At 39.0% G+C, this 27,035-nt stretch overlaps 2 protein-coding genes and 1 long non-coding RNA gene across 9 annotated transcripts in view; 1 reads left to right on the top strand and 2 right to left on the bottom strand.

Annotated features, from left to right (window-relative positions):
* wwp2 (WW domain containing E3 ubiquitin protein ligase 2) overlaps positions 1–8,717 on the bottom strand; it is a 185,902-nt gene extending 177,185 nt beyond the window's left edge. The window contains exons 1-2 of one of the 4 annotated variants that reach the window (XM_069901298.1): positions 8,661–8,711; positions 8,315–8,450 (exon numbers count right to left, since the gene is read on the bottom strand). The gene's annotated coding sequence lies outside the window, so the exon portion shown is untranslated. Of the gene's footprint in view, positions 1–8,314; positions 8,451–8,632 lie in introns of all 4 variants that reach the window. The other 3 variants (XM_069901296.1, XM_069901300.1, XM_069901299.1) reach the window with 3 other exon arrangements.
* Positions 8,718–8,735: 18 nt separating this feature from the next.
* The window catches only part of LOC138744720 (uncharacterized), a 60,921-nt gene continuing 42,621 nt past the window's right edge, over positions 8,736–27,035 (top strand). For 3 of the 4 annotated variants that reach the window (XR_011345719.1, XR_011345720.1, XR_011345717.1), the window contains exons 1-2: positions 8,736–8,775; positions 22,495–22,642. This is a non-coding gene — a long non-coding RNA (uncharacterized lncRNA). Of the gene's footprint in view, positions 8,776–14,536; positions 15,078–22,494; positions 22,643–27,035 lie in introns of those variants that run through there. The other variant, XR_011345718.1, reaches the window with a different exon arrangement.
* Positions 16,620–22,661, bottom strand: tmed6 (transmembrane p24 trafficking protein 6). Its single transcript, XM_069901294.1, has 4 exons — positions 22,449–22,661; positions 20,824–20,950; positions 20,285–20,439; positions 16,620–16,889 (listed from the first exon to the last, which is right to left on the bottom strand). The coding sequence occupies exons 1-4, from the start codon at positions 22,659–22,661 to the stop codon at positions 16,656–16,658; spliced, it is 729 nt and encodes a 242-aa protein (XP_069757395.1). The 3' UTR covers positions 16,620–16,655.

Raw genomic sequence — 27,035 nt, 5'->3', positions numbered from 1 at the left:
CCCACTTCCATTGGTTTCAGGCATAAATTCCCTCCTTTGTCCTTGAGTGGTCCCACACTCTCCTGAGCCACTCTCTTGTTATTAGTTTTTTTTAGATATACAGCAGAAACTTGTGTTATCCACCTGATTGACCTACAACCCCAGTCCATTTTGAAGGGTGGAAGAAAACCGAACCCCCAGGGAAAACCCATCCAGACTCAGGAAGAACGTGCAAACTCCTTACCGACAGCCTGGGATTCGAACTCTGGTCTCAAACAATGTATAAAATGTCTTGGGTTTCTTCTTAATTCTCTTTGCTAAAGATATTTCATTGCCCCTTTTAGTCCTCCAGATTCCCTGTTTGCTCTTTCTTGTCAATTAACATGCCTCAGGATCAGAAACCACTGATTGAAATCCCTGCTGGGAAACCTAATCAATGGAATTTAAAAAATAATTCATCACTCCTTATTCCCCTCATTTGAACTGCAATCGTATCCCAAACATCAGAAGGATTCAACAAATTGTGATTTTTATTGTGATGTTTTCTCAATTCCTTAAAATTATAAGGGGACATTTTTTTACGGACACTTAACATAGAGCACCAACTCAAACAAACCAAAATAAAATTTAAAATATTAATATTCTTATCAACCCTTAATATGATTTTTATACATTACAAAAGATGATATACACAAAAATTAGATACAAAAAATGGAGGCACAGTTAGAATAGTGGGTAGCACAATGCCCTACTCTATTCACTTTACACCTACGACTGTGTAGCTCAGTAAGACAATAACACCATCTATAAATTTGTTGATGATACCACAGTACTGGGTTGTATAAAGGAAGGGGATGAGTTAGCAAACAGGATGGAGATTGAAAACTTGGTACACCAACAACAACCTTGCACTCAATGTCACCAAAACTAAGGAGCTGATTGTTGACTTCAGGAAAGGAAAACCAGAGGGATACAGTTCAGTGATTATTGGGGGATAAGAGTTGAAGAGGGTGAGCAAATTTAAGTTTTTTGGAGTCACTACCTCGGAGGACCTTTCCTGGACCCAACACATCAATGGCATTGTGAAGAAAGCACATCAGCACCTCTACTTCCTCAGGAGTTAGGGGAGGTTTGGTATGACATCAGAAACCCGGGAAAATTTCTACAGAGTTGTGGTGGAAAGTGTGCTGACTAGCTGCATCAAGGTCTGGTATGGAAACACCAATACCCCGAGTATAAAGCCTTCCAAAAGGTTGAGGCACAGCCCAGGACATCACAGGCAAAACCTCACTGGCATTGATCATATCTACAGAGAGCGCCACCGTCAGCAGACCAGCACCAATCATCAAAAACCCTCACCGCCTAGCATGCACTCTATTCTCGCTGCTCCCATCAGGAAAGAGGTCTAGGTACAAGACTCGCACCACCAGGTTCAGGAACAGCTGATACCCCTCCACCATCAGACTCCTCAATGACAAACTCAATCAGAGACTCATTGACGGACTCTTACTTGTGCACTTGATTGATTTTCTTTTTGTTCTCTCAGACTGTTTACATTCATTATCTGTTTACAGTTCTTTGCTTGTTTACATGTTTACGCTGTGTACAGTTTAGCTTTTGCATTACCAATTAGTGATAATTCTGCCACACCCGCAGGAAAAAAGGAATCTCAGGGTTGTATGTGAGGTCATGAATCTACTCTGACAATAAATCTGAATGCTGTTACAACACCAGTGACCCAAGTTCGAATCTGGCGCTGTCTGTAAGGAGTTTGGACATTCTACCTGTGTCTGCGTGGGTTTCCTCAGGGTGCTCCAGTTTCCTCCCACCCTCCAGAACGTACTGGGGTTGTAGGTTAATTGGGGGTAACTGGCTCATGGGCCAAAAGGGCCTGTAACCATGCTGTATGTATAAGTATTTTTTAAATTTTAAATTACAAAAATGCAATTCTCTAATTTTTCAGGAGTCTTTATTTCTTTTTTTGGAACTATTAATATTAAATGATAAAAGATCAAGTTGCTAAGAATCTTTTCCAACAATAGCAACTTTTTGTTTTGGGCAACCAATAGAGCCTTTGAAAGTTCCTTCAAAAGTTAGCAGGGGACCCACCCACTCAAGTTGAAAACCATTGATTTTATTGCCATATATCAATCATATCATACTTCAATGAAGTAGCCAGAACTAAATAATTATTGGGAAACAGACTTTAAAAATACATTGATCACCTAGTTCCTACATTTTGAAAAAGTATACAGCGAGAACTTGCATTCATATATTGGTTAATCAGTAAGTAATTGTTTTATACATTTTAAAGACAGCAACTGTCACAAGGGCTTCCCAATTCCTCAAGAATGCTTACATAACTATATATCATACATTCAAAAGTAATAGTCTTACAGGCTAAAACTTTAGATGAGCTTTCATTGAAAAGAAAAGGGAAGCAATCACAAAAATACAAAGAGCATACTGACAATTGAAATTCAGCATAAGTATCCAGTATTTCAGCTTTGAATGAACACTGAATATATAAGCTCACAAGTGAGATCCAAAATATGCCATTTCCTGCACACATTTTTTTCATTGCAGTCATCTTACAGTACATCTAATTGCAAAATACATGAACATAAGCAGTCAGGGATCCAAAAAAAAAGCTGCAAGCTCACACCATCCATTTTCCTTCAGGAAAATTAAAGTTTTGGCATTTTAACACCATTCCTGTACATTCTGAGATTGTAATTAGCAGACTAATTTGGGGAAACTCAAGGGTGTGTTCTAATTGGACCTTTACAAGGATCTAGATAAGGTGCCACATGAGAGGCTATTAAACAAAATTACACGACATTAAAACAGAATAAACAGGAGCAAGACTGTGGTTCATCCAATTTTTTTTTAACTCTTTTCAATCAACAGTTACAAAACAAACAAAATCAAAGGAACATTACAGATATATACAATAAAATACCAAAACCAAACTACATTGATATTCAAAGGAAGAATCAGCACAGTATCAAATTCAGCACTATTGTTTATAAATTACACACCGCGCCGATCCTTAAGAGAAAAATAGGAAACAGAAAGAGAAAAAAGAAAGAGTCCCCTCTCCCCCAAAGGAAAAGGAAAAAAGAGGTAATTCTCCCATATAATGTGACAAAATCATCTGTTTTCCAAAAGCATTAATTACAAACAGATGAAACATTACATGGTTCATCCAAAGCTTACTTCTTCTCTTAAGGGATAAATGTCTTGACATACTGGATACTGGATAGTGGTATTGGAGACTGTAGGGAGGGGGGGGGGGGGGGGGATCATCAAAGGTTAACCCCAGTATATCTTAAATATGGGTTCCAAATTCTTAAAAACATGTTGTAACAATTTCTGAAGTTGTAAGTAATCTTCTCCAAGGGAACATAATTATGAATTTTTGACTTCCAACAGGTCAGACTCAGTTGGGGATCAGATTTCCAAGTAATGGCTATGCATTTCCTGGCGACTACTAAAGCAAGTTTTGGTTCATCCACTCTTGCCCTTCATTCCGCTTCCCAGCAATTTTCCCCCATATCCTGACTTTAGAAAAGTTGCACAAGTCTGAAAAGGCATGGCAGATGACTTTCAACAGTTAATTGTCTGGTTATACTCTCTGATTTCAAATACAGAAAGACAGATTGTTTCTTAAAATGGTGTAAGATGGAAAAAAGGGAAGCTATAATGAGTTTCATTGTCCTTCTGCACCAATCGCTAATGCAAAATATTCAGATACATCAAATAGTTAGGAAGAATAATGGCATGCTGGCCTTCATTGCAAGAGGATTTCAGAACTGGAGTAAGGATTATATGATGCAGTTGCATCGTGCCTTGTTGAGACCCCCATTGAGACCAATGCTGGCAACTTTACTCCACACCTGAGAATGGATGCTGAGAATTAAGATTTATGAACCTGTGGAAGTCTCCATCACAGAAGGAAATGGAGACCAAGTCATTAAATATATTAATGAAGAGATAAATGTCTTTCTTGATGTTTTGATTGAAAATGGAATAGGAGGAAAAAGTTGGAATAGAGTATTGAAGTTAATGAAAATATTTATGGTCAAGCAGGACTGGGTACCCCATTTTCTATGATTCTCCTTCATTTAGATCATATACTTTGTCATTCAGCCTTCCAAAATAGGAAACCTCCCATTTCCCCACATTATTCTCCATCTGCCAACACACTTCCACTCACTTCACCAAACCTCGTCACTTAACAGAATCTTTATGTCCTCCTCCCAACTTGCTGACCAACATATTTTGTATCAACAGAAAATTTGACAATAGTACACTTGTCTCCTTTATCTGTCCTCAAAATAAATTATAAATAGTGAAAGCCCCAGTACTGGTCCTTGCAGAATCTCACTTGTTACTGATTGGCAATCAGAAATGTCTCCCCTTTATCAACTGAGATTGTTTCATGAAAACTGATCTCAAGAAATTAGTCAAACAAGATTTCCCTTTCACAAAACCATTGAAATTCTGCCCAAATGTCTCATGAATTTCTAAATGTCCTGTTATTACAGGACAACTCTGATGATCCAAAATCCTCAGTTATCCCAAATTTTCTGGACACAGAAGTGACATCTATTTGGCTCCGAAAATCTTTTTGGATAAACTGAAGATTTCAGAAAAATTAGAAATCCTCAGGTATCCACACTTTTTTTGAGGCCAAACTGACGTCATAAGTTGAAAAAAATTTGGAATTTTGGAAAAGACATCTGAGTATAATTTTGAGTTTTTGGTGTTGGATTTATCTTATTTTGTTCGGCTTGTTTTTTGGTGAGAAATAAATATTATTTCATGCTTAAAACACCTTCCCTTGTTGTTTGCTGTTGTTTAAACACTGTTACAAGTGTATTGCTGTTGCTACTGAGCAGTTTTTTTTAAAAATGACCAATTATCCAAAAATATTATTTACCAGAAATAGGCCCAGTCCCAATCATTTTGGATAATCAAAGTTATACTGTACCTCCTTACAAAATTTTCCCCAATTATAAAAATTAGGCTCAGAAGCTCCTAGTTTCCTGCTTCCTATTTTCTTGCTTTCTTGAACTGTGGAGTTATTTGAAGACTCTTGGATGTAAACATTGGGTCCAGGTGCTTGACAGCCATTAAGTCCATTATTCTGCTTCCAACTATTTCTTTTTAGTGATAGAAAAGGCTTTAAATTTCTCTCTCTATATAGCTTCTTGAATATTTCAGAGCACTGGGTTGTTTTTACGTTTTTTCTGAGAGTGGAGATAATTCAGTTGCCTGAAATGAGGGGTTGGTTTATGGACAGAAAGTAGAGAAGAAAAATAAAAAAGTTATCTTCAAGTTGAAAGATTTTCATGAATGAGGTGACAAAAAGATCAGGAGTTTTGGGTTCACAATCTCCATGAATGTTTTGAGAGGGAAATCATGTATCCAAGTTCACTGCGGATTATATAGACAGGTAAGAGTGCAAAACCAGAGAAGAATGCACAGAGGTTTCAAGGAAATGCAGAAAGATGCATGAAATTAGTGAGGACATGTGAGAGAGAACTCAACAAGGAAAATGTCAAGTCCTCCACTCTGGAAGAAAAATAAAGCAGAGTATTTTATTGAAATGGAGAAAGAATGATTAAATGTTTAGAGTGACCTCAGTACACAAATCATAATCAAGGGTCTTTATTTCATAAAGATTTGAACACAAGAAAAAAAAGTCATATTACAATTATAAGGGATCCTGGTGACACTGTTCTCTCACATCACAAAGAAAAATACACTTTGGACACAGGGATTGCAATTAAGGTTCACCAAATTGATATCTGGGATGGTCAAAAGGGTAGGGGGAGGTGAAGTTGTCCAAAAAAATTGAGATTAAGTAGACTGATTTCTACTTCCTAAAATTTAATATATTGAAAGATGGTCTTTTTGAAATATTTTGCAAGATTTAGACAAGATTTGAAAGATTAAAGTGCCAGAGGTAAAATCTCAAAATGAAAAAAAAAATCTTAATCCAGAAAGTAGCATAATTTTGAACCTCTACCAAAGAGGTCAATGCGGTCTTTATCATCGATTGGCAGAAGATTGAGGTCAATATTGCATGACATAGGAGGAGAGATAGACTATTCAGCCCATTGAATCTGCCCTGCCATTTAATCATGCACTGATCTATTTTCCCACTCAACCCCAGTGCCTGGCCTGCTCCCCATAACCTTTGATGATCTGACTAATCAAGAACTTATCAATCTCTTAATATCTTCAGAGTTATATTTTAGATGTGATAAAGAAATAGGTTTCTTTTTTATACAAACTAAAGTATTTTTGGAGAAAGTATTTAAGGTTAAATTTCCATTGGATCCAATGTTATTTTTGTTGGGAAACATTAAGATGTTGAGTTTAAAATTAAGGTTAACTATGTATCAAATTGAATTTTTACAATTAGCTTTAGCTGTTTCAAGGAAATGTGTAGCTGTTATTTGGAAGTCTGATATGGATTTGGGGATGCAAAGATGACATAATGAAATGAGATCTTGTATCCCTCTTGAAAAAATAACATAGTTTACATGATAAATGCCACTTTTTAAAAAAAATATGGAGCCCATATTTACAACATGTTGGTTTGAAAATTTAAGCTCTCATTTGCTTGTCCTGGTGATGGTTCTTGGTTTCATGGTGATTGTTTTCAATTTAAATATCTATTTGATAATCTCTTTTTCTTCTTTCCTTCTTCTTTTCTTAGGGGTAATTGGGAGGTTGGTGTGGAAAGTGGGAGGGATTAGGTTTATATATCACATGTAGTTTTATATATATATATATATATATATATATATATACACATACATATACAATTCATTATTAATTATTAATTGAAATGTATTGTGGTTTTAAATTTTTAAATAGAATATTCAAAAAAAAAAGAACTTATTAATCTCTGCCTTAAATACACCCAATGACAGCATCCACAACCACCAGTGGCAACAAATTCCACAGATTTACCACCCTCTGGCGAAAGAATTTTCTCCGATTCTCTGTTCTAAGTGGATGTCCTTAAATCCTGAATTTGTGCCCTCTTATCCCACCATGGGAAACAACATTTCTATATGTAGTCTGAGCATGCCTTCCAACATTCAAAATGTTTCAATGAAAACCCTCTCATTCTCCTAAATTCCAATAAGTGCAGTCCAAAAGATCCTCATATGATAACCCTTTAATTCCCAGAACCATCCTAGTAAACCTCCTCTGAACCCTCAGGATATCCTTTTTAAATGAGCCCAAAATTGTTCACAATACTCCAAGTGAGGTCTCACCAGTGCCTTACAAAGCCTCATCGTCACACCCCAGCTCTTTTATGCTATTCCTCTTGAAATAAATGCCAGCATTGCATTTGTTTTCTTCACCACCTACTCAACCTTCAGGCTATCCTGTATGAAAACTCCCAGCTCCCTTTGCACCTGGGAATTTTCAATTTTCTTCTCATTTAAAAAAAAGTCTGCTTGTTTATTTTTTTTGTACTAAAGAGCATAACCATACACTTTCCAACAATGTATTTTTCATTTCTATGCCCATTCTCCTAATCTGTCCCTCTGCAGCCTCTGTGTTTCTTCTACAGCACTGCTCCTCCACCTACCTATATATCATCTGCAAAGGTGGCCACAAAGCCATTTGTTCCATAATCTAAATAATTTTATACAAAACGGCCCCAAAACCGACCCCTGTCGATATGAAGGGAAGAAAAAGAACTCGGAGATTAACCATGATCTTTACTGAATGCTGAAGTGGAACAAGGGGCCAAATGGCCTTTTCCCATTTCTGTTTTTTAGTTCATCACAGATTTAAAGATCAATTGTCAATAAACCTTTCAATTTTTAGGCAGTTATGCTTACATCATTTAAATTAATGTCAGTCTAAACTAGAAAATTGATCAGGTCAGAAAACATTTTTTTGGATTGGATTCTCCATAGCACATTTCAATTTAGTGCTAATCCAAGTTTAAAGGGAAGAAATTGAATTGGGCATAAATCTAAGATTTCAGATGTAGGTTAATCCAAGTGACACACATCTCTAGGTATTGAGGAAAGTTAAGACATCTATGATTAATTGAATAGCACCGAAATAGGAGAAACTCAAGGACCTGAAAATCTGATCCAGACTCTGGAAGCTAAATAAGCACTGCTGCTGTACTCAAATATTTTAAATAGAAGGGTACAAAAAAATGTTCAGAATACAGTAAAAGAATTCCACTGAAATGTTGTAATCTGTACATTGCCATGAAAAGCCACTTGGGACTTTGAATGGAAGGTAAATCAAGCAAATTGACGAGACAACAAAACATGAAAGTCACCGGGATTCCTGAATTCACTTGCGGGATTTATTTCTGGGGTCACATTGATTGATTGTCTGACTGAATGTCGATTGATTGGCTGCTGTTGATTGATTGACTGGTTGTTGATTGACTGGACATCTCTCTCCACACACACCTAAGAGAAACGCGAGTGTTATTGTTTTATCACCCATCGCTGCCAGCTCACTCACTTAAAACACACGCTTGTCAAAATCTACCTAATAGTACATACCCGGGGGGGGGGGTGGGGTGGGGGGGGGGAATGCTGATTATAACTGCCAAGGCCCAAAATGCCACCAGCTTCAATTAATTTTTCACCTCAATTGGTCGGGGCCTCCGATATTACCTCAGCTGCTGCTTCCACTTCCGCCTCCTCCACTTCTGTCAGGCGCAGACGGTCAGCTGACCGGAAGTGCCGCTGCAGCGTAGCAACGAGAGGGCTGAACGCAGGAAAAGGTCAGGTGCGTGTTGCAGTGATCGGACTTCTTTGGAGTGAGATTCGTTTATAATTGTCATCCACGCTGACGTATCCTATTCTTGCAGTAGACGAGAAAAGGCACTGCAGGGGTTGAGGAACACAAAAGCTGCAATCTTGAACGTAGAATTGGTGGACGTGATCGGTCTGAATCCTTCACAAGACTAAGCTCAAATAGGGTGAAAATTACACGTGTAAAGTGGGCAAGAAATTGTGGGAGATGTGTGCTCCAGGACGGAAGATGTTAGAGGTGGAAAAGGAAGTAGAGTGAAAAACTATTAGCAAGTGGGGTGGAGAGAGAAAAGTGCAGGAGTAGGTAATGGAGAGGAACCAGGTGATGTGAGGGTCACTTCAAGTCTTAAGTTTAAGGCAATCCGGGAGGAATACGTGTTGTTTCTCAAGTTTGTTTTTCCTTGCCCTCGCAATGGATGAGGTTGAAAACCCACCTGTCATTGTCGAAATGGTTGGGGAGTTGAAATGGTTGACAACAAGGACCCCAAGTTTACATCCACAAAGAAGCATAGCTGTTTGGCAAAGCAGTCATCCAATCTCACCAATGTAGAGGAGGCCACACCAGAACTTGTGGTCATAAGCATGTCATGAAATTTGTTGTTTTGTGGCAGCATCACAGTGCAAAGATTTCCAGAAACCGCATTCCAAATTAAATAAGAATAGTTCAAGAAAAAGACAGTGAAGTAGTGTTTGTGGTTCATTGTTCGTTCAGAAATCTGATGGAAGAGGGGAAGAAGTTTTCCTTATTTCGTTGAGTGCTCGTCTTCAAGCTCCTTTACCTTTTTCCTGATGGTGGCAGAGTGAAGAGGGCATAGCCTGGGTGGTGGGGGTCCTTGAGGAACGAGACTGCTTCCTCAAGACACTGCATCTTGTAGATATCCTGAATGGACTGAAGAGTGGTGCCTGTAATGTTACAGGCCGACTTCTGTATGCCAACAAGGCAGAATATTCTCCATGGTTCAGATACAGAATTATATTTGTGTAAAACTGAATTTCATCCATCATCAGTCTGCATACTTCAGGCTTCACCTGAACTGGAGAGGGACAACTTCCCTGTGGGCAAGTTTGCCAGAATGTTGGGGAGAGTTTAAACTAGTTTGGCAGGGGGATTAGAACATGGATCTGTATGTTAAATTACAGAGACATGGCAATGCAAGGACAGGAATGGGCAATTCAAGTACTGGAGCTTAGAGGTTTCAAAAGGGATCTAATGGGAGATAAAAGGGGGTGGAGAGTAGCATTACTGGTGAGGGATAGTATCACTACTGCAGAAAGGGAGGATGTTGTGGAGTCAGTGTGGGTGGAAGTCACAAATAGGAAGGGAGCAATCACTGTATTGAGAGTAGTTTATAGGACTCCAAATAGCCCTTGGGACACTGAAGAAGCAGATTTTGGAATGGTGCAAAAATTACAGGGTTGTTGCTATGGGAGACTTCAACTTCCCTGAAGATGACTGTCACCTCTGGACTGCAAAAGGGAGAGATGTGGCAGAATTTGTCATGTGTTTCCATAGAACATTACATCAGAAAACGGGCCATTTGACCCTTTTGGTCTGTGCTGACCAATAAAACTAGCTAATCACACTGACCTCCTCTCATTCCATAATCCTCCAGTCTGCTCCTATCCACGTATTTATCCAGTTTATTTTTAAAACTCGAGACTGATTCTGCATTCACTATGTTAGATGCCAGCTCATTCCACACTCCTACCACTGAGTGAAAAACTTACCCCTAATGTTCTCCTTATACCTCTCCCCTTTCAGCCTAAAGCTACGACCTCTTAAATTCATCTTCCCAATAGACAATAGGTGCTGGGGTAGGCCATTTGACCCATTGAGCCAGCACCATCATTCATTGAGATCATGGCTGATCTTCCACTATCAGTGCCCTGTCCCGCCCTTCACCCCATAACTCTTAATTCCCCTGTCCACAAGAACCTTACCTAACTCTTTCTTGGACTTATCCAGAGAATCTGCCTCTACCACCCTCTGTGGCAAAGCATTCCACAGACCAGCAACTCTCTGGGTTTAAAAAAAAAAATTCTCATCTCTGGCCTAAAGGGCCTTCCCTATATTCTTGAACTATGGCCTCTAGTCCAAGTCTCCCCCAACATTGGGAACATAATCAGTTTCTATCATGTCTAATCCCTTAATAATCTTGTATACCTCAATCATCCTTCTAAATTCCAATGTATACAACCCCCAATTTATCCAACTTTTCGGCATGCATCAATTCCGCCATCCTGGGAATTAACCTTGTGAACCTACGTTGCAACCTCTCAATAGCAAGAATGTCCTTCCTCAAATTTGGAGACGGGAGCTGAACACAATACTCCAGGTATGGTCTCACCAGGGCCCTGTAGAACTGCAGAAGGACATCTTTACTCCTATACTCTATTCCCCTTTTTATGAAGGCCAACATGCCATTTGCCTTTTTCACAACTTGTTGAACCTGTATGCTAGCTTTTAGTGACTTAGATCACATTGCACTTCCCCACTCCCTAACTTGATTCTATTTAAATAATCTGCCTTCCTGTTCCTGCCACCAAAATCAATAACCACACATTTATCCACATTAAACTGCATCTTCCAAGCATCCACCCACTTACCTAACCTGTCCAAGTCCCCCTGCATTTTCTTGACATCCTCCTCACACTGCCACCCAGTTTTGTGTCTTTTGTAAATTTGATAATGTTTTTTATAATCCCCTTATCTAAATCATTAACATATATATAAACAACTGAGGACCCAACACTGATCCCTGTGGGACCCCACTTGTCACATCCTGCCATCCCGAAAGTGACCCATTAATCCTAACTCTTTTTCCTGTCTGTCAAGCAGTTTTCTGTCCATGTCAGCACCATACCCCTAATACCGTGCTCTCTGATTTTTCCTACTAATCTCTTGTGCAGGACCTTATCTAAGTGGAACATCCTACTCCCATCTACTCTGTCTATATCCCTCAATGTTAAAAACCTCTCATCAAGTTTCCCCTTATCCTTCTTCATCCAAGGAGTATAGTCCTAACCTGTCTAATCTTTCCCAGTATCTCAACTCCTGAAGACCCGGCAACATCTTAGTAAATCTTATGCATTCTTTCAATTTTACTGATCTCTTTCATGCTGCTGGGCAACCAGAACAGCACACAATATTCGAACTGTGGTCTCCAAGAAGGATTCCTGACCCAGCATGTGGACCAGCCAACTAGAGGAGAGACCACACTGGATCGAGTATTGGGTAATAAACCTGGTCAGGTGACAGACCTCTCAGTGGGGGAGTATTATGGTGATAGTGACCCCAACTCCCTAATCCATCCGCCCCATTCCCCGGCTTTCTTCCTGTAACCCTTAATGCCCTGACTAATCAAATACTTGTCAATCTCTGCCTTAAATTTAACCAATAACTTGGCTTCCACAGCCACCTGTGACAACAAGTTCCACAGACTCACAACTTTCTGATGACAGAAAGTTTTCCACATCGGTTTTAAATTGATGCCCCATTATCCTGAAGTTATGCTCTCTGTTCTAGAATCCCCGACCATGGAAAATATCCTTGCCACATGGATTCTGTTCAGGCCTTTCGGCATTCAAAATGTCTCTCTGAGGTCCCCCCTCATCCTTCAGTACTGCAACGAGTACAGTCCAAGAGCCAACAAATGTTCCTCATATGCTTATCCTTTCATTCCTGGTATCATGCTGGTAAATCTACTCAACCCTCTCCAACACCAGCGTCTCCTCAAATAAGGCACCAAAAACTGTACTCAGTACTCCAAGTGAAATCTCACTAGTGCCTTATAGAGTTAGAACATTACATCCCTGCTCTTGTATGCTATTCCTCTAGAAATTAATCAGCCAGTGGGCTGATAACGCCTCAAACCGTGCATCTTGGCGCCTCACAGTTTGGCGGGCAGCAACCTCCTTTGAAGAAGACCGCAGAGCCCACCTCACTGACAAAAGGCAAAGGAGGAAAAACCCAACACCCAACCCCAACCAACCAATTTTCCCCTGCAACCGCTGCAATCATGTCTGCCTGTCCCGCATCGGACTTGTCAGCCACAAACGAGCCTGCAGCTGACGTGGACTTTTTACCCCCTCCATAAATCTTCGTCCGCGAAGCCAAGCCAAAGAAAAAAAGAATGCTGACATAGAATGTGTGGTGAAGAAGACAAATGCAAAGATATTTTATGCATATGTGAAGAACAGAAGGATGACGAGGGTGAATGTAGGGCCACTTCAGGATAGAGGAGGCAATGTGTCTGAAGGTGGAGGAGGTTGGGAGGTCCTAAATGAATACTTTGATTCAGTATTCACCAAAGAAAAGGACCTTGGTGAAGGTGAAGTCAGAATAGAAGAAGCACATATGCTGGACCATGTTGAGATTCAGCACAAGAAAGTGCTGGATCTTCTTAAAAGCATTTGGATTGATAAATCCCCGGGACTGGACAAGATATGCCCATGGTTACTACAGGAAGCAAAGGGAAAAGATTTCTGGGGCATTGGCAATAATCTTTGCGTCCTCCTTGGCCACAGGGGAGGTACTGGAGGATTGGAGAATAGCAAATGCAGTCTCCTTGTTTTAAAAAAGAATGTAATTGCAGGCCAGCGAGTCTTGCATCAATGGTGGGCAAATTATTAGAGAGAATTCTTAAGAACAGAATTTACAAGCATGTAGAGAAGTGCAGTCTTCTCAGGGATAGTCAGCATGGGTTTGTGAGGGGAGGTCATGCCTCACGAGCCTAATTGAGTTTTTTGAGGAGGTAACAAAAGAAATTGATGAAATAGTGCAAGATTTTCATTTCTTATTCCATTCCACTTTGACGACAAACATAGTTCCAAAGAATGTATTTGGCTGATACCATGATACATTTTTAGAATGAGATAATACAGAACAATTCATGGCTAATCAACCTTAAGATTTGTACTGGAATGATAAGGGAAAATTGAGGTAAAGTTTATTCTCAAACTCTTCACTGTCAGAAATATGCATCACCATGTTAAAAAGATGAACAAAGATTTTAAGTGTAATTTTTCACCAGCGTGTACAGATTGTAATATTAAAAGTTCTGATGTAAATTTTCAAAAAAATCTATTTTGCCCTGCTTATCCAGTAGCCTGGGCTTTTAATCAAGTACTGCATCAAGGGCAAGAGATGTGGTGTATATGAATTTTAGCAAGGCATTTGACAAGGTCCCTCATGAGAGGCTTGTTCAGAAAGTCATGAGGCATTGAATCCATGGAACCTCGGCCATGTGGATTCAGAATTGGCTTATCTGTAGAAAGCAGAGAGTAGTAGTGGACAGAAAGTGTTCTGCCAGGAGGTCAGTGACCAGTGGAGTTCTGCAGGAACTCTGTGATTTTTATAAATGAACTGGACGAAGAAGTCAATGGATGAATTGGTAAGTATGCGAATGATATGAAGGTTGAAGATGTTGTGAATAGTGTTGAAGCTTGTCGTAGGAAATCACAGGATACGTGGCAGATGAAGTCCAATCTGGATAAGTGTAAGATGATGCATTTTGGAAGGTCGAACTTGAAAGCAGATTACATGGTTAATGGTAGGATACATTACAGTGTGAAAGAACAGAGGGACTATGGGGTCCAAATTCCTAGATCTCTCAAGGTTACCACACAAGTTGATACAGTTAAGAAAGATGGCATTCAGGAGTCATGAGGTAATGCCCTAGCTCAACACATCTCTGGTGACACCACACTTCAAATATTGTGTTCTGTTTGGTCACTTCTTTACAGGAAGGATGTGGAAACTATGGAGTGGATGCAGCGATTTACCAGGGGGCATGCCATGTGATGACGTGGTTAGACTGATAATCCCTGGTCTCCTCAGAAGTTGAGAAAAAGTGACAAAAAAGGTTATAAAAGTTACAGAAAATATATGAAAAACTGTCTGAAGATACATAGAAGACATCAACAACGCCACCAAAGAAGGATAAAGGCCTTACTGTTGCACAAGAAACTAAGGAAGAAAAGGAACAAGAAAAGGAAGAGAGGCCGACCTTAAGAAAGGATCCTGGAGCTGTCTTTATGGTAGTATCCAAAGCAGAGAGGCCAAAAGCCGGGAGACCATGGACAATGCTGCACAAGGTCTCCCCCGACAGTGGCTGCCGACATCGGGTGAAGAAGTCACCACACATGTGCAGAGCACAGACAAAAGGTGGAAATTTTTAAAAAGATTCCAGACACACAGCTCCAGTGATCAAGAAGACCTGGAAAAGCAGAAGAAAGAACAAGAACAACCTACAATCAAGAAAAACATAGAAAAAGGTGCAGAAACTTCTTTATCTTCTGGTGAATTAAAGCAAATGTTAGATTTTTTTGACAATCCATGAAAGTTAACTAATGAAGTAAGGAAGAATGATGATAAGATGGAAAGATTAATACAACAGGTGGACATTAGATTTGAAAAAGTGGATGGAGAAATTAAAGGGAGTGAATTAGAGATTCAAAATCTTAAAGATCTTTGGAGTTTTTGGAGGGCGGCCAGGGCCTCGGTGAAAGTCTAGTGAAGAGGCATCAGGAGCTCTGGTAGGCAGGAAGCCATGGCATCAGGAGCTCTGATGGGAGAACGGCCAGGGTGTCGGGAGTTTGGATGGGCAGGCGGCTAGGGTTTAGGCTAGGGTTCATGGCTGTGGCGTCAGGAGTTTTGGTGGGTGCGTGGTTGGCCAGGTCCAAGCCAAGAATCTGTAGTCAGAGCATCAGGAGCTCAGATGGTCTCGGCTAACATATTTCCACAAGCCGCACATTATATGTCAAAGAACTGCATATAGCTTGTGTGCTGCAGTTTGGCCACCCCAAAGATCCTGATGCTGACTATCCTATCCATGTCCCTCATATTCTAACATCTATAAAGTTTTCCTTCAACTTCCTACATTCCAGTGAGTTTTAACCAAGTCTATCCTAGTTTGCAATACAGGTACTCCCCGACTTGCGATATATATATATATATATATATATATATATATATATATGACTAACATCCATCCACACATACTACCAAAATTTAAAAGAAAAGTAAAGAAAAAATAAAACTTACAAGATTATGGTGAAAATCAGGTCTATCTATGGTGGCCACCATGTTGGCTGGTGTCCAGCCTCTTGCGTAAGCTGGCCTTGGTGGCCGCCATGTTGGATGGTGTCCAAACTCTCACAAGAGCTGGCCGTCATGTAGATATATCACTGCATTTTAACTCTGTCATATTAAACCTCCACAAACTCCTGAGGAAGACAGAGGGGTAGGAATAAGAGAGTCTTGGGAAATGAAGTCAATATTGATGCCATCTTATTAAAGATTCCCAAGATGGAATACAACATGTAGCTCCTTTAATTTACGAGTGGCCTCAACTTGGCAGTATACAAGGTCATGCATAAATATATCAGTGTGGCAGTGGTGTGTAGATTTAAAGTGGTTGGCCACTGGAAAGTCCTTGCTGTGGCAAGGTCAACAAAATAATTTCCCAGTCTGTATCCTGTCTCGCCAGAAAACAGGAGAAGCAAAAAGATAAAACATTTTGCTTATACCCCTTATCCATGCAGATTTGGTAAAGAGCCATATCTGAAAAGTACTTGTATTCAATTTCTTACAGTCCAGTCAGAACTTGAAATTTAAATGTAATCAAAAATAAGCGCTGGTATTGATTGTATAAATTTCAGACAGGTGTACTTAGCCTTTTATAAATATTTTTGTGAATCAATTTTGTACTGTGCAGCTAAAACAGGTATATTTAAGGCTTCTTTACCAAAACAAATACTAAAGGAAAGAACAAAGCCAAATTTTAAAATGCTTGTAAGGAATTTAATTGACAGTCAATTTATCATCAAGACACTTGTTACATAAAACTATGTCTAGCATCTAGGTTTTTCATTTGCAGTGTTGGTTCTTGGAACAAACAGCTGCTTCAGAAAATAAAGCTGTAAAACACCAGATAAAATGATGACAATACTCTGGGTGAATGACCACCGGTACACATAATTGCTGAGTGCAAGGGCAGCATAGTAATCGGCTCCTTTATGCATTCTGGCAAAATTATAGTATCTCCACATATGGAAGATGTAGTTCTGCAATTTGATAGTTGTTTCCTGAGAAGAAAATGTTAGATTAAAAAAGTTTTTATATTTTGCACAAGAGGCTTAAAAAATAATTCATCACAGCAAATAGAAGCCTTTCTAGATAATTAATATAATGAATAAAATAGCAGAGAGTTGAACTTTCATTTGCATACACACTCTTGCAATAAATAAAAATTCATCCTGTTTATAAACTATTGTCTTGATTCCCACACTTTGCCAAAACCATTTGAGGTGTTCTAGTGGTAAGGAAAGGGTGTGAATGTTAACAAGTGAGAATGTCTACAATTATATAAATACAAGCTCTGTGTTGGCCAGCTAATACTGTTTCCTGGGCTCACAGAGGGGAATAAATTGAGCTGTCTATTACTAAGATTCACTGTCTTCTAAAGATTCATGCTTGCTGTTGTGTTTGGCAAGTATCAGATTCAATGAGTTCACAAGTATCTGGACACAAGTGTTACAATCAAAGGTAACTTTATTGAACACTTGGGAGACAAATGGGGAGACGACAAATGATACTTAATTACTCGACTACTAAATAACTGTTTATTATATACATTCACATCAGACCCAGGTTGGATTCCAATACCAGTGGTTGCTTATCTTCTACATTGTCCTGCACATGTACTCACTTAACAGACTTTCAAACACACTCCTGATTCCTGTCCCAACAGGAGTAGGGTTCTCTTCCAGCACTGATCTACTGCTGTCTTACAGTTCAACTTAAGTGAAGTGCACAGCTTACCCACAACTCCTCCAGCAATGTCCACAATAGCAACCTGGAGTGGAGCAATGACTGGGACTTGGACCAATAGGCAGAGAGAAAGAAATGTGGTGTGCATCGATGTTTTATACCGTTCTGAGCTGGGCATCTGGCCAGTAATGACACTGAGTCATTTAAATGAGCCAACTATAAGGGGTGCACTAATGGGTAGCTAGAGTCCAACCTTATTGGCAGGTGATGGGACTTTCAAATAAGATTCAGATAGGGAGGTCACATGACCCTGCATAATCCACAATGTTCCAGACAGAGAAGGCCATGTGTTCCTCCACAATCCACATACAACACTTACCCTCTGTAGTTCTTTGAACTTTGAAATGTGCTAAATCACTCAGGCCATTAAAAATACCACATTTATAAAAATATTTGTGGGATTTTAGTAACATTCAATAAAAAGTATTCTTGTAAATGTGAGTCACCACCTTGAATTATTGAAATCTGCTCAGCAAAGCTATAGCCACAGTATTGAGAAGTTGTTGCAACTCATGTTATAATGGGTAATCATTCCAAACCCAAGATGTGCCAAGAGTAGAAAAAGTGTATGCTTCAGGTGGTGAATGGGATCCCACAGTGAATCTAGCTCTCTTGTCCACATTGGCCAATACTTAAATGAGATCTTGGGACAAATGGCCCTGGTGAAACCAAAACTGGGTATCAGGCCATTGATAAATGAGTGCCATTTGCTAACACCAATGAGAAATCCTTTTACCTCATACTGTGAAGAAGGGATCAGGCCCTAAATGCTTTTTTAAAAAAAAATCTTTACCTCCTATGGGTGCTACAAGACATCCAGTATTTGTGTTTTTACTACAATTACTTCATGATTACCGTATATTTCAGCATACAAGTCACCCCCCCCAGCCTCATTTTAATGGCTTTATGGTTTGTCTGGCATACAAGTCGACCCCCCCCCAGCCTCATTTTAATGGTTTTATGGCTTGTCTGGCATTCAAGTCGACCCCCATTTTCTGGCTACCTGAGGTGCCACATTGACCAGCGAACAAGTCAACCCCCAAAGCTCGCAACGTGGCTTGATCTGCTAGGTATTGTCTGGAGATGATCGATACAATGCAACACGTGACGAAAATATGAAGCAAGTTTTAAGTTGAAAGTGATAGAAATGGCCAAGAAAACCAACATCTATACTGTTGCAAGATAATTTGATGTGCATGAGAAATTGGTAAGAGATTGGAGGAAGAAAGAAGAGACTTTAAGAAAAATACCAAAAAGGCAATGTTCTTTGAGAAAAGGAATCACTCATTGGCCAGAGTTGGAAAATGACGTTTCAGAATGGGTATGTGAACAGAGGTAAGATTGCTACATCGTCTCCCAAAATAAAATAAGAACATTTGCACTGCAGTGAGCCAAGTCTCACCCAGACCTCAGTAAGGATTTTGATTCCTCAGTCGGCTGGTACAATTGTTTCATGAACAGGAAATATCTGATATTACACCAAAAAAACAAAAATTGCACAGAAGATCTTGATAATAAAGTTCTAAGTTTTCACCAGTTTATTGTACGTAACCGGCAGAAACACCAGTTTGCATTGGCAAAAATCGGAAACATGGATGAAACCCCCATGAATTTCAACATGATAGACCATAGAAGTAGAATGGAAAGGTGTTAACACTGTGCAAACCAGAAGTACAGGCCACAAAAGGACCGGGTTTACCTTGGTGTTATTGTGCATGGCAGACGGGACAAAGTTAAGACCCATGGTCATCTTCAAACACAAAATTAAACCAAAAATGAAATTCCATGTGCGTGAGGAATAAAATACATGGATGTTGAGTGCAGAAAAGTAGTTTACAAAGAGCGGGGGAATGCGTGCTGCATCGCTTGATGTGCTATGTAGCTTTGTGCTCAAGGGGCATGGGACAAAGTTCAAGTATAGACTAATGTATGGTATCTCTTGTGCAATTGATGGCACAGAAGATGATTTATTGTGGGACACTGACGATGGAGCTGAAACTGCCTCAGAAGATAGACTGGGACCCTTGTGGTGACTGTTTAAACAGATTATGGATGAGCTTGCTGTCATCTTTGCTTCAGACGATGATATCGAGAGTGATTTTGAAGGGTTCTAAATGTGTTGTTATTTTCATTGAAAATCTGTCGCAGTTAGGTTTTTTTAAAAAATTTTCACGGGTCAACACATGCCGAATTAGCACAGATTAGATTTTGAGCTGAATTTAAGATCTCAAAAGTATATCTGACGTACAAGTTGACCCCCCCATTTTTTGAGAGTTTTTTGGGGGGTTTCATGATTTGATGTACGCCAAAATATACAGTAATATTAGGATTTAGTACACTTATACATTCTGATGTTGCTTGACATTTTAGAATTGTTGCCTATCATCTGTGTAGTGAGTCTGAATTGAGGGAAGGTGGAGTTAGAGGTAAAGAGTCTGCTTCCATTAAAGTAGCATTCAAAAGGAATACAAACTCTTGAATTTTATTCTTTGAGTTTGTCATTGGACTGATCAGGGTGGGAGAAAAAAGCAGAACAAGACATACAAATAATACTGCTTTGTTGTAGAGGAGTAAATTACTATAAGTATTAATATGAGTAAAATATATTATCAATCAACATCAATGGTTTATTCTGAACAATGTCTCTAACCTGAATAGTTGAAACTGTGTCATTCAGTTGAATGTGTTCTTCATTAATTGTTTCCTTTTTTTCATCGAACCCTTTATAGTAAATTCCAAAACTGATAAAGATTTGCTTTGATCCAAAGTTTGAGAAGAAGTTGCTCAAGCAAAGTTGATAAAAACCTAGAAATTAAATTATGATTGTTAATTAAATGAAATGGTATTTGAACCATCATTTGCATTATTAACATCTTCCACTTGGATTTATGCAGAAACTTTAAACATATACACACACATACATATATCAGAAGAAAAAGGAGGAGGAATTTACAGAAACTGCAAAATTCTTAGACAAAACCTAAAAACAGAACAGTGAACTTTTAAGGGAATGTAAGAAACAGGACTGAGTCAGTTTGAAGAAAACTTTGGAAATAGAGGTCCCAGTGCAGGAACTGGGGCCTGGCAAGTCATAAGGGAGGTTGCAAGTCTGAACAGAGCAGGGGAATCAGAGCAAAATCACCATCTCCTCTCTGATACTATTGCTCAAAATAAAATTGTAGACGATACCCGACTCATTTGCTTTGAAGTTGATTTGGCCACTTGTTTCACTGGATGTTTCTATCAAATTTCCATTGGGTGCATTAATTGTGGCAGTGATGGCTCTGTCTTTCTGTAATCCCATCATCCATTGAACCTAGAATAAAATTATTATATATTGTATTATGTTTATGAATGTAATAATACTTCAAAAATCCATGTGCTATTGTTCCCAAATTATAACTATATAACTGGACTGATCTGTGTAATTCCACATTTAACTAAGTTGCAGGTATGAAATTTCATGTACTTGTAATATTAGAAAATCATACCAAACTATATACAATTTGCTTGGGGAAATAAAGAAGCAAAATATAAAAATAAACCAAGCTATTAGCAGTGTGGGGTAAATTTAAAAAAGGTCAAGGTAATTGACTTCAGGTTAATCTAACAATTAAAGCAAATTAAGATTTAATAATCGGCAGGCATTGAAATCAGTCGAGTTTATTTTAAACACATCTACCACAGGATGGTGGCACAGTTAGCACGACACTATTACGCCAGTGACTTGGGTTCAAATCTGGCACTGTCTGTAATTAGTTTGTACATTCTCCCCGAGTCTGTGTGGGTTTTCTCCCGGTGCTCTGATCTCCTCCTATCCTTCAAAACGTACAGGGGTTAGAATTTAATTTGGGTGTAATTGGGTGGCACGGATTTAAATGGGCATAATCGGCTGCAGTACAATGATTGCAAGAGAACCTATCAGATAAAATGGAAAGTTGTTTGCCACGTGATGCAAGGTACATCCAGTGAGTCTCATTCATCTCTTTCATTCATTGGCATAATGATTAGCAATATTAGTAATGCTTTCAAGCAGCACCTGCTCACAAACTGGTACTCAGTTTGAGGTATCAATAAGACCACTCAGCATTGGATCCCATTCTTGCCTTGGTCCAAACGGTGACAAAGATGTGAATTAATGATGCCAAGTACAAACAGTTCTTCATGCCAATGCCAGCTTGATTGATGAAAATGAGTAAAACCGAGAAATACCCTACCTCTGCTGCTTCAACTTTCGTATTGTTTCTATGTAACATTGTTGCTTCTAGTTACGAGTCACAGTTTCAGGCCCTCGGATCCAACTTGTCCAAGATGCCTTCCTGAGCAGGCCCCATTTACCTGCATTTGGACTAACTCCCTCGAAACATCCCACGAACCTGTCCAACTGTCTTTTGAATGTTGTAATTCTACCTACCTGTCTCTATCCCTTCCTCTGGCAGCTCATTATCTATCTTGTGTGGAAAAAACACGCCCCTCAGTTTCTCTTTAAATCTTTCCTCTCAAACCTATGCCCTCTAGTTAAATCAAGCCCACCAGTCCCAGCACTATCCATGTGAATCTTTCCTGTACCCTCTCTATCTTGATCAGATCTTTCCTCTCGAAATACACCCAATATGCAGGTGCAATTTTCCCAACACCCTACACAGCTGGTAAAAATTACAAACAGACAATTTAGTGATCATTATTCCCAATGTCTCGCATGCTAAAGTATTCAATTATAGAATTTTAAACAGTTGTAAATCGATTTCTTGTGATTTCTCAATCACTTTAAATATAAACACTGAAGTGATAAGAAATAAATTGCAAGATCCTACCTCATAATTGAAATAAAAGTAACCTGTTTTGTTTGCATACTGCCAGAAACATTCCTGTCCACCACCTTCGATAATGACAGAGAAGTCATATTGATTCGCGTGACGAAATTCATCAGATTCACTCGAACTACTCATTGATCCAGATTTTTGACATCTTTCAATTAGAAGCAAAATCAAATACAAAAACTGAAATGGTAAGGCTTGTGCAGACATTTTACTGTAATGGTATCTGGACACCTCCCAGCAAGCTGAAAACTTACAATTCAGGAAAATATTAACTTTTATCTAATCATTGGTACTATTAATCCTATTTCATGTCCTTCACACCTGTTCAATTTACATATACATTTTTAAACAAATAACGTTCAAATAAAGCATAACCACAACCCTATAAAGATGAATGCATTATTTATTCAAAATATTTTGGGTCAAAATACAATTATATTTAGCTTCCTTTGAAAGTAAAAGAAATAAATCTTGTGTTACTCAGTAGTGAACATAACTAATGGAAAATCCCAAGATGATACTTTGACAAGACAGACTACAGATGCTGGCATCTGGAGCAAAAGAAAAACTATTTGCAGAAGGAACTCTGGGTTGAGCAGCATTGTTGGGAGAAAAAAGGGAATTGTGGAAGGTTCAGGTAGAATCCTTCTCCAGTCTTGATGACGAGGAATGTAATCTTGTTCAGAAAAGAAGGGACTTGAAAATGTGTACATCCTGAGGGATGTTGACAGGTTGCAGGCAAATGTTCCCTCTCATGGAAGAATCTGGAATTCATAATACTTTTAAACTCTCATAGGGTTCTGAAATGCTTGTCGTTAAATTAAGAGAAATCAGTCTTGTAGAATATTTTTCAGGGAGAAATGCATAGCAACAAGGTAAATGGTTTCTGGTGGCCTGGAATACACAGTTTGTTAAAAATCAGATCAGTCATGTTCTAACCGCTCTGAATTAAAGTTAGTATTGTTAAAAATTCACCCCCCCCCCCAAAAAAAAAGGTCCCAGCAAGGGTGCAATAAAGCACTATTACTGAAAGATATCTGGTTAGAAAATATTCATGACAATAAGTTCTGATTCTGAATAGATAATCTCCTTAAAGCAATGCTGAAAATGTTGATTGGAAGTCAGAGTAGAAAACCATGACTTTGCAAAGCTCTCAATTCCAGTACTACATGGCTAAAATGGGGTGGTCTGATCTAAAGTTGTCACTTAAGATTTAAAGGCAGATTTTATTTAAATAACCAAATAGTATGAGGAAAACAAGAGGCTCACAATAGTTACAGATGGAAATAAAAACAAAATAGAACCTCATTAAAGTGACAGTATCAATCTATTGTTTAAAAGCAGACAGCAAAATGATATTTCATAATATTTTGTGATTATTTGCATATAAAGTCATTTATTGTCCTCTGATTGTAGAAGTACAACCTGAAAACAGTGTCACGCAGACACACAACCAGTTGTAACACAAATACAAACAATACATATGCAGGACAACTATTTCATCAATACAAAAAAAATTACTTTGCACAAATGACTGTCTTAGTGTGAGCAGCTCCTTTGGTCGTTCAGCATTCTCATTGCCCGTGAGAAGAAGCTGTTCCTCAGCCTGGTGGTGCTGGCTCTGTCACTCCTGCATCTGTTCCCTAACAGGAGCAGCTGAAAGATGCTGCATGCAGGGTGGAAGGGATTCTCAATGATTTAATGCACTCTCTTCAGACAACAATCCTAGTAGATCACATCGATGGGGGAGGGGCAGTGGGCAGAGGAGGGAGACTCCAATGATCCTCTCTGCCACACTTATGGTCCTGTGGATTGACCTCCGATCCATTTCTCTGCAACAACCATACCACACTGTGATGCTGCCAGCCATGATGCTCTCAATAGAAGGTTGACATAATGGTGTCCGGTAGCCATGCCCGCTTCAGTCTTATCAGGAAGTGCAGTCGCTGTTGCGCCTTCCTGACAAGTGAGGAGATGTTGAGTGTCCACAATAGGTCACCAGTTAAGTGAACTCCAAGAAACTTAGTCCTGTCCACTTTCTCAACAAGTTGTTGATGTATAGTGTGGTCTTTCCTAGCCTCCTGAAGTCCACAATCATCTCCATCGTCTTGTCCACGTGGAGACTCGGGTTATTACTCTCACACCATTTCACAAGATTTTCCACCTCTTCTGTGTGCGACTCATCATTGTTGCTGATGAGGCCAACTACTGTTGTCATCTGTAAACTTGATGACCCTGTTAGAGCTGAATCTAGTGATGCAGTTGTGGGTCTTCATCAGAAAGAATGCAATGGTGACATTTGAATGAATGGCTCCACCCAATTATTCATGAAAGGTTATCAAAATTGAGTGTCAACTCTTTCTCTCTTCTGACCTGCTAAGAATATGCAGTGTGTTCTTTATAATGATTTCCAGAATCTCCAGGAGCATATTCTCATTTTACACAAGCAGCATTGTTTACAAACCAGAGAACTTATTTAATCAAAATTAAGTTCAAATATACTTTTGGATGAACAAATATTTAGAAGATAGGCTAACGATTTCTGTAATTTGATTGTTCATCTTCCTTTTAATGCCAAAATCCATCAAAATGTATTGATTGAATGAAATGCACTGTTCCAATTTACTACCAAAGATAATTTTAACGAGAATTTATGAAAGGAGCACGATGCCATACATACTAAAATTTGCTATTTATTTTCAAAATATTTTCCATTTGTAACTTATTCCAATATTTGAAGACAAAACTATGAGTTAACAAATGAATAAAGTTTTCTCAATGTCAAGTCAACTTTATTGTCACCTGATTGCTCAAGTACAACCTGATGAAACAGCGTTCTCCGGTACTCAGTGCAAAACACAACCAAATACACAAACAATATGCAGAGCAAATAAATATTGTTTTGTAAATATGAGAGTCGTGCTGGTTCTGATACTCCTGTATCTCTTTCCTGATGGGAAATGTTTAAATTATTACTCATCCTTCTTCAGTTCAGAGCCTCATCACCTCAAATAGTGAGATGAAAAAGGCTGGTGGTACGCTGAATATTTCTTTTTACCATTTTTTTTTGTTTGTCATTTTAATTGTTTTAGTTGTTTTAATTTTCAAAGTTTTGGGGGAGGGAAGGAAATTCTAAATAAGTTGACATGGTGTTTGTATCTGAGAAGTGAATTATATTAAAAGTGTAAATACAATAAAAATAATTGTTTTTTCAGATGTGATACTGTTTTTGGAAAACTTGAAAAATTAAAATTTTCAAAACCCCTGCCTCATAAGACATTATTCAATTCAGGCAACATCGTGGTAAATCTCCTCTACCCTTCCTCTTCCTTTGCCAGAAGAGATCCCAATGAAATACGAATCTGAACCCCTGCCTCCTCACCAACTCTTCAGCCACACATTCATCTGCCAGGATTTCCTCTTCCTGCCTCACTGGCACTTGGTAAGGCAGCACTGCAGTAATCACCAACCTTGAGGTGCCTCTTCATAGCCTCCATATTATTTCCTGTAATGAGATAACCAGAGGTGAACACAGTATTCTGTGTGGTCTTATCAGTTTTGTACAGATGCAACATTGCTTCATGGCTCTTGAGCTCAATCCCCTGATTAATGAAGGCCAGCATATCATAGGCCTTCTTAACTACCCTATCAATCTGCACAGCCACCTTGAGAGATCTATGGATTTTGACCCTAAGGTCCATCTGTTATTCCACACTATTAAGAGTCCTGCCATTAACCATGTACATTGCCTTCAAATTTGACCTTCCAAAATGCATCACTTCGCAATTATCTGGATTGAACTTCATCTGCCACTATCTTATCCTATCATAACCTACATACAACATTCTACAATATCCACAACCATTTCAACTTTTTTGTCATTTGCAAACTTACTGATCCATTCTTTTCTGGGTCATTTAAAAGAAATCACAAAGAGCAGGGGGCCCAGAACAGATTCCTGAAGTTTGACCTGTCACTGACCTCCAGACAGAATGTGTTCCATCTACCACTACTACCCTCTGCTTTCTACAGGCTCATGACTTTCTGAACAAGTCTACCATTCAAGCATTTGTGAAACATCCTGCAAATTTCTTTGTTCCCAATTTATTCTCCCCTGTTCCTGCTTCATGGCTTCGTAATTGTCCCTTCCCCAATTAAGCATTTTACCATTTTGAATAACAATAACCCTGTAATTTCTGCACCATTCCAAAACCTGCCTATTTATCTGTTCCTTGATGTTCAAAGGGTGATTTGGGGGTATATAGACTTCTCCCAGAACAGTGATCCCGTTTCTGGCTTCCGCCCACACTGATCAGTGGACAATCTTTCCACAATATACTCCCTTTTTGCAGCTATGATGCTATACTTGATTTGAAATGCTACCACCCCCCCAACCCATTTTACCTCTTTTCCTATCCCTTTTAAAACATCTAAGCCCCAGAACCTACATCAGCTACGTCTCTGTATCTGCCACATCATTGTAATTCCACATACTGATCCATGCTCTAAGTTCAACTCCTTTATTACTAATACTTCTTGCATTAAATAAACATATTAAAAAAAACCTTCATGCTTCCCCCA

The sequence above is a fragment of the Narcine bancroftii genome, chromosome 10, assembly GCF_036971445.1.
Source record: "Narcine bancroftii isolate sNarBan1 chromosome 10, sNarBan1.hap1, whole genome shotgun sequence".
In the NCBI taxonomy this organism is placed as follows: domain Eukaryota; kingdom Metazoa; phylum Chordata; class Chondrichthyes; order Torpediniformes; family Narcinidae; genus Narcine; species Narcine bancroftii.
This window is presented reverse-complemented; position numbering and strand designations above follow the sequence as displayed.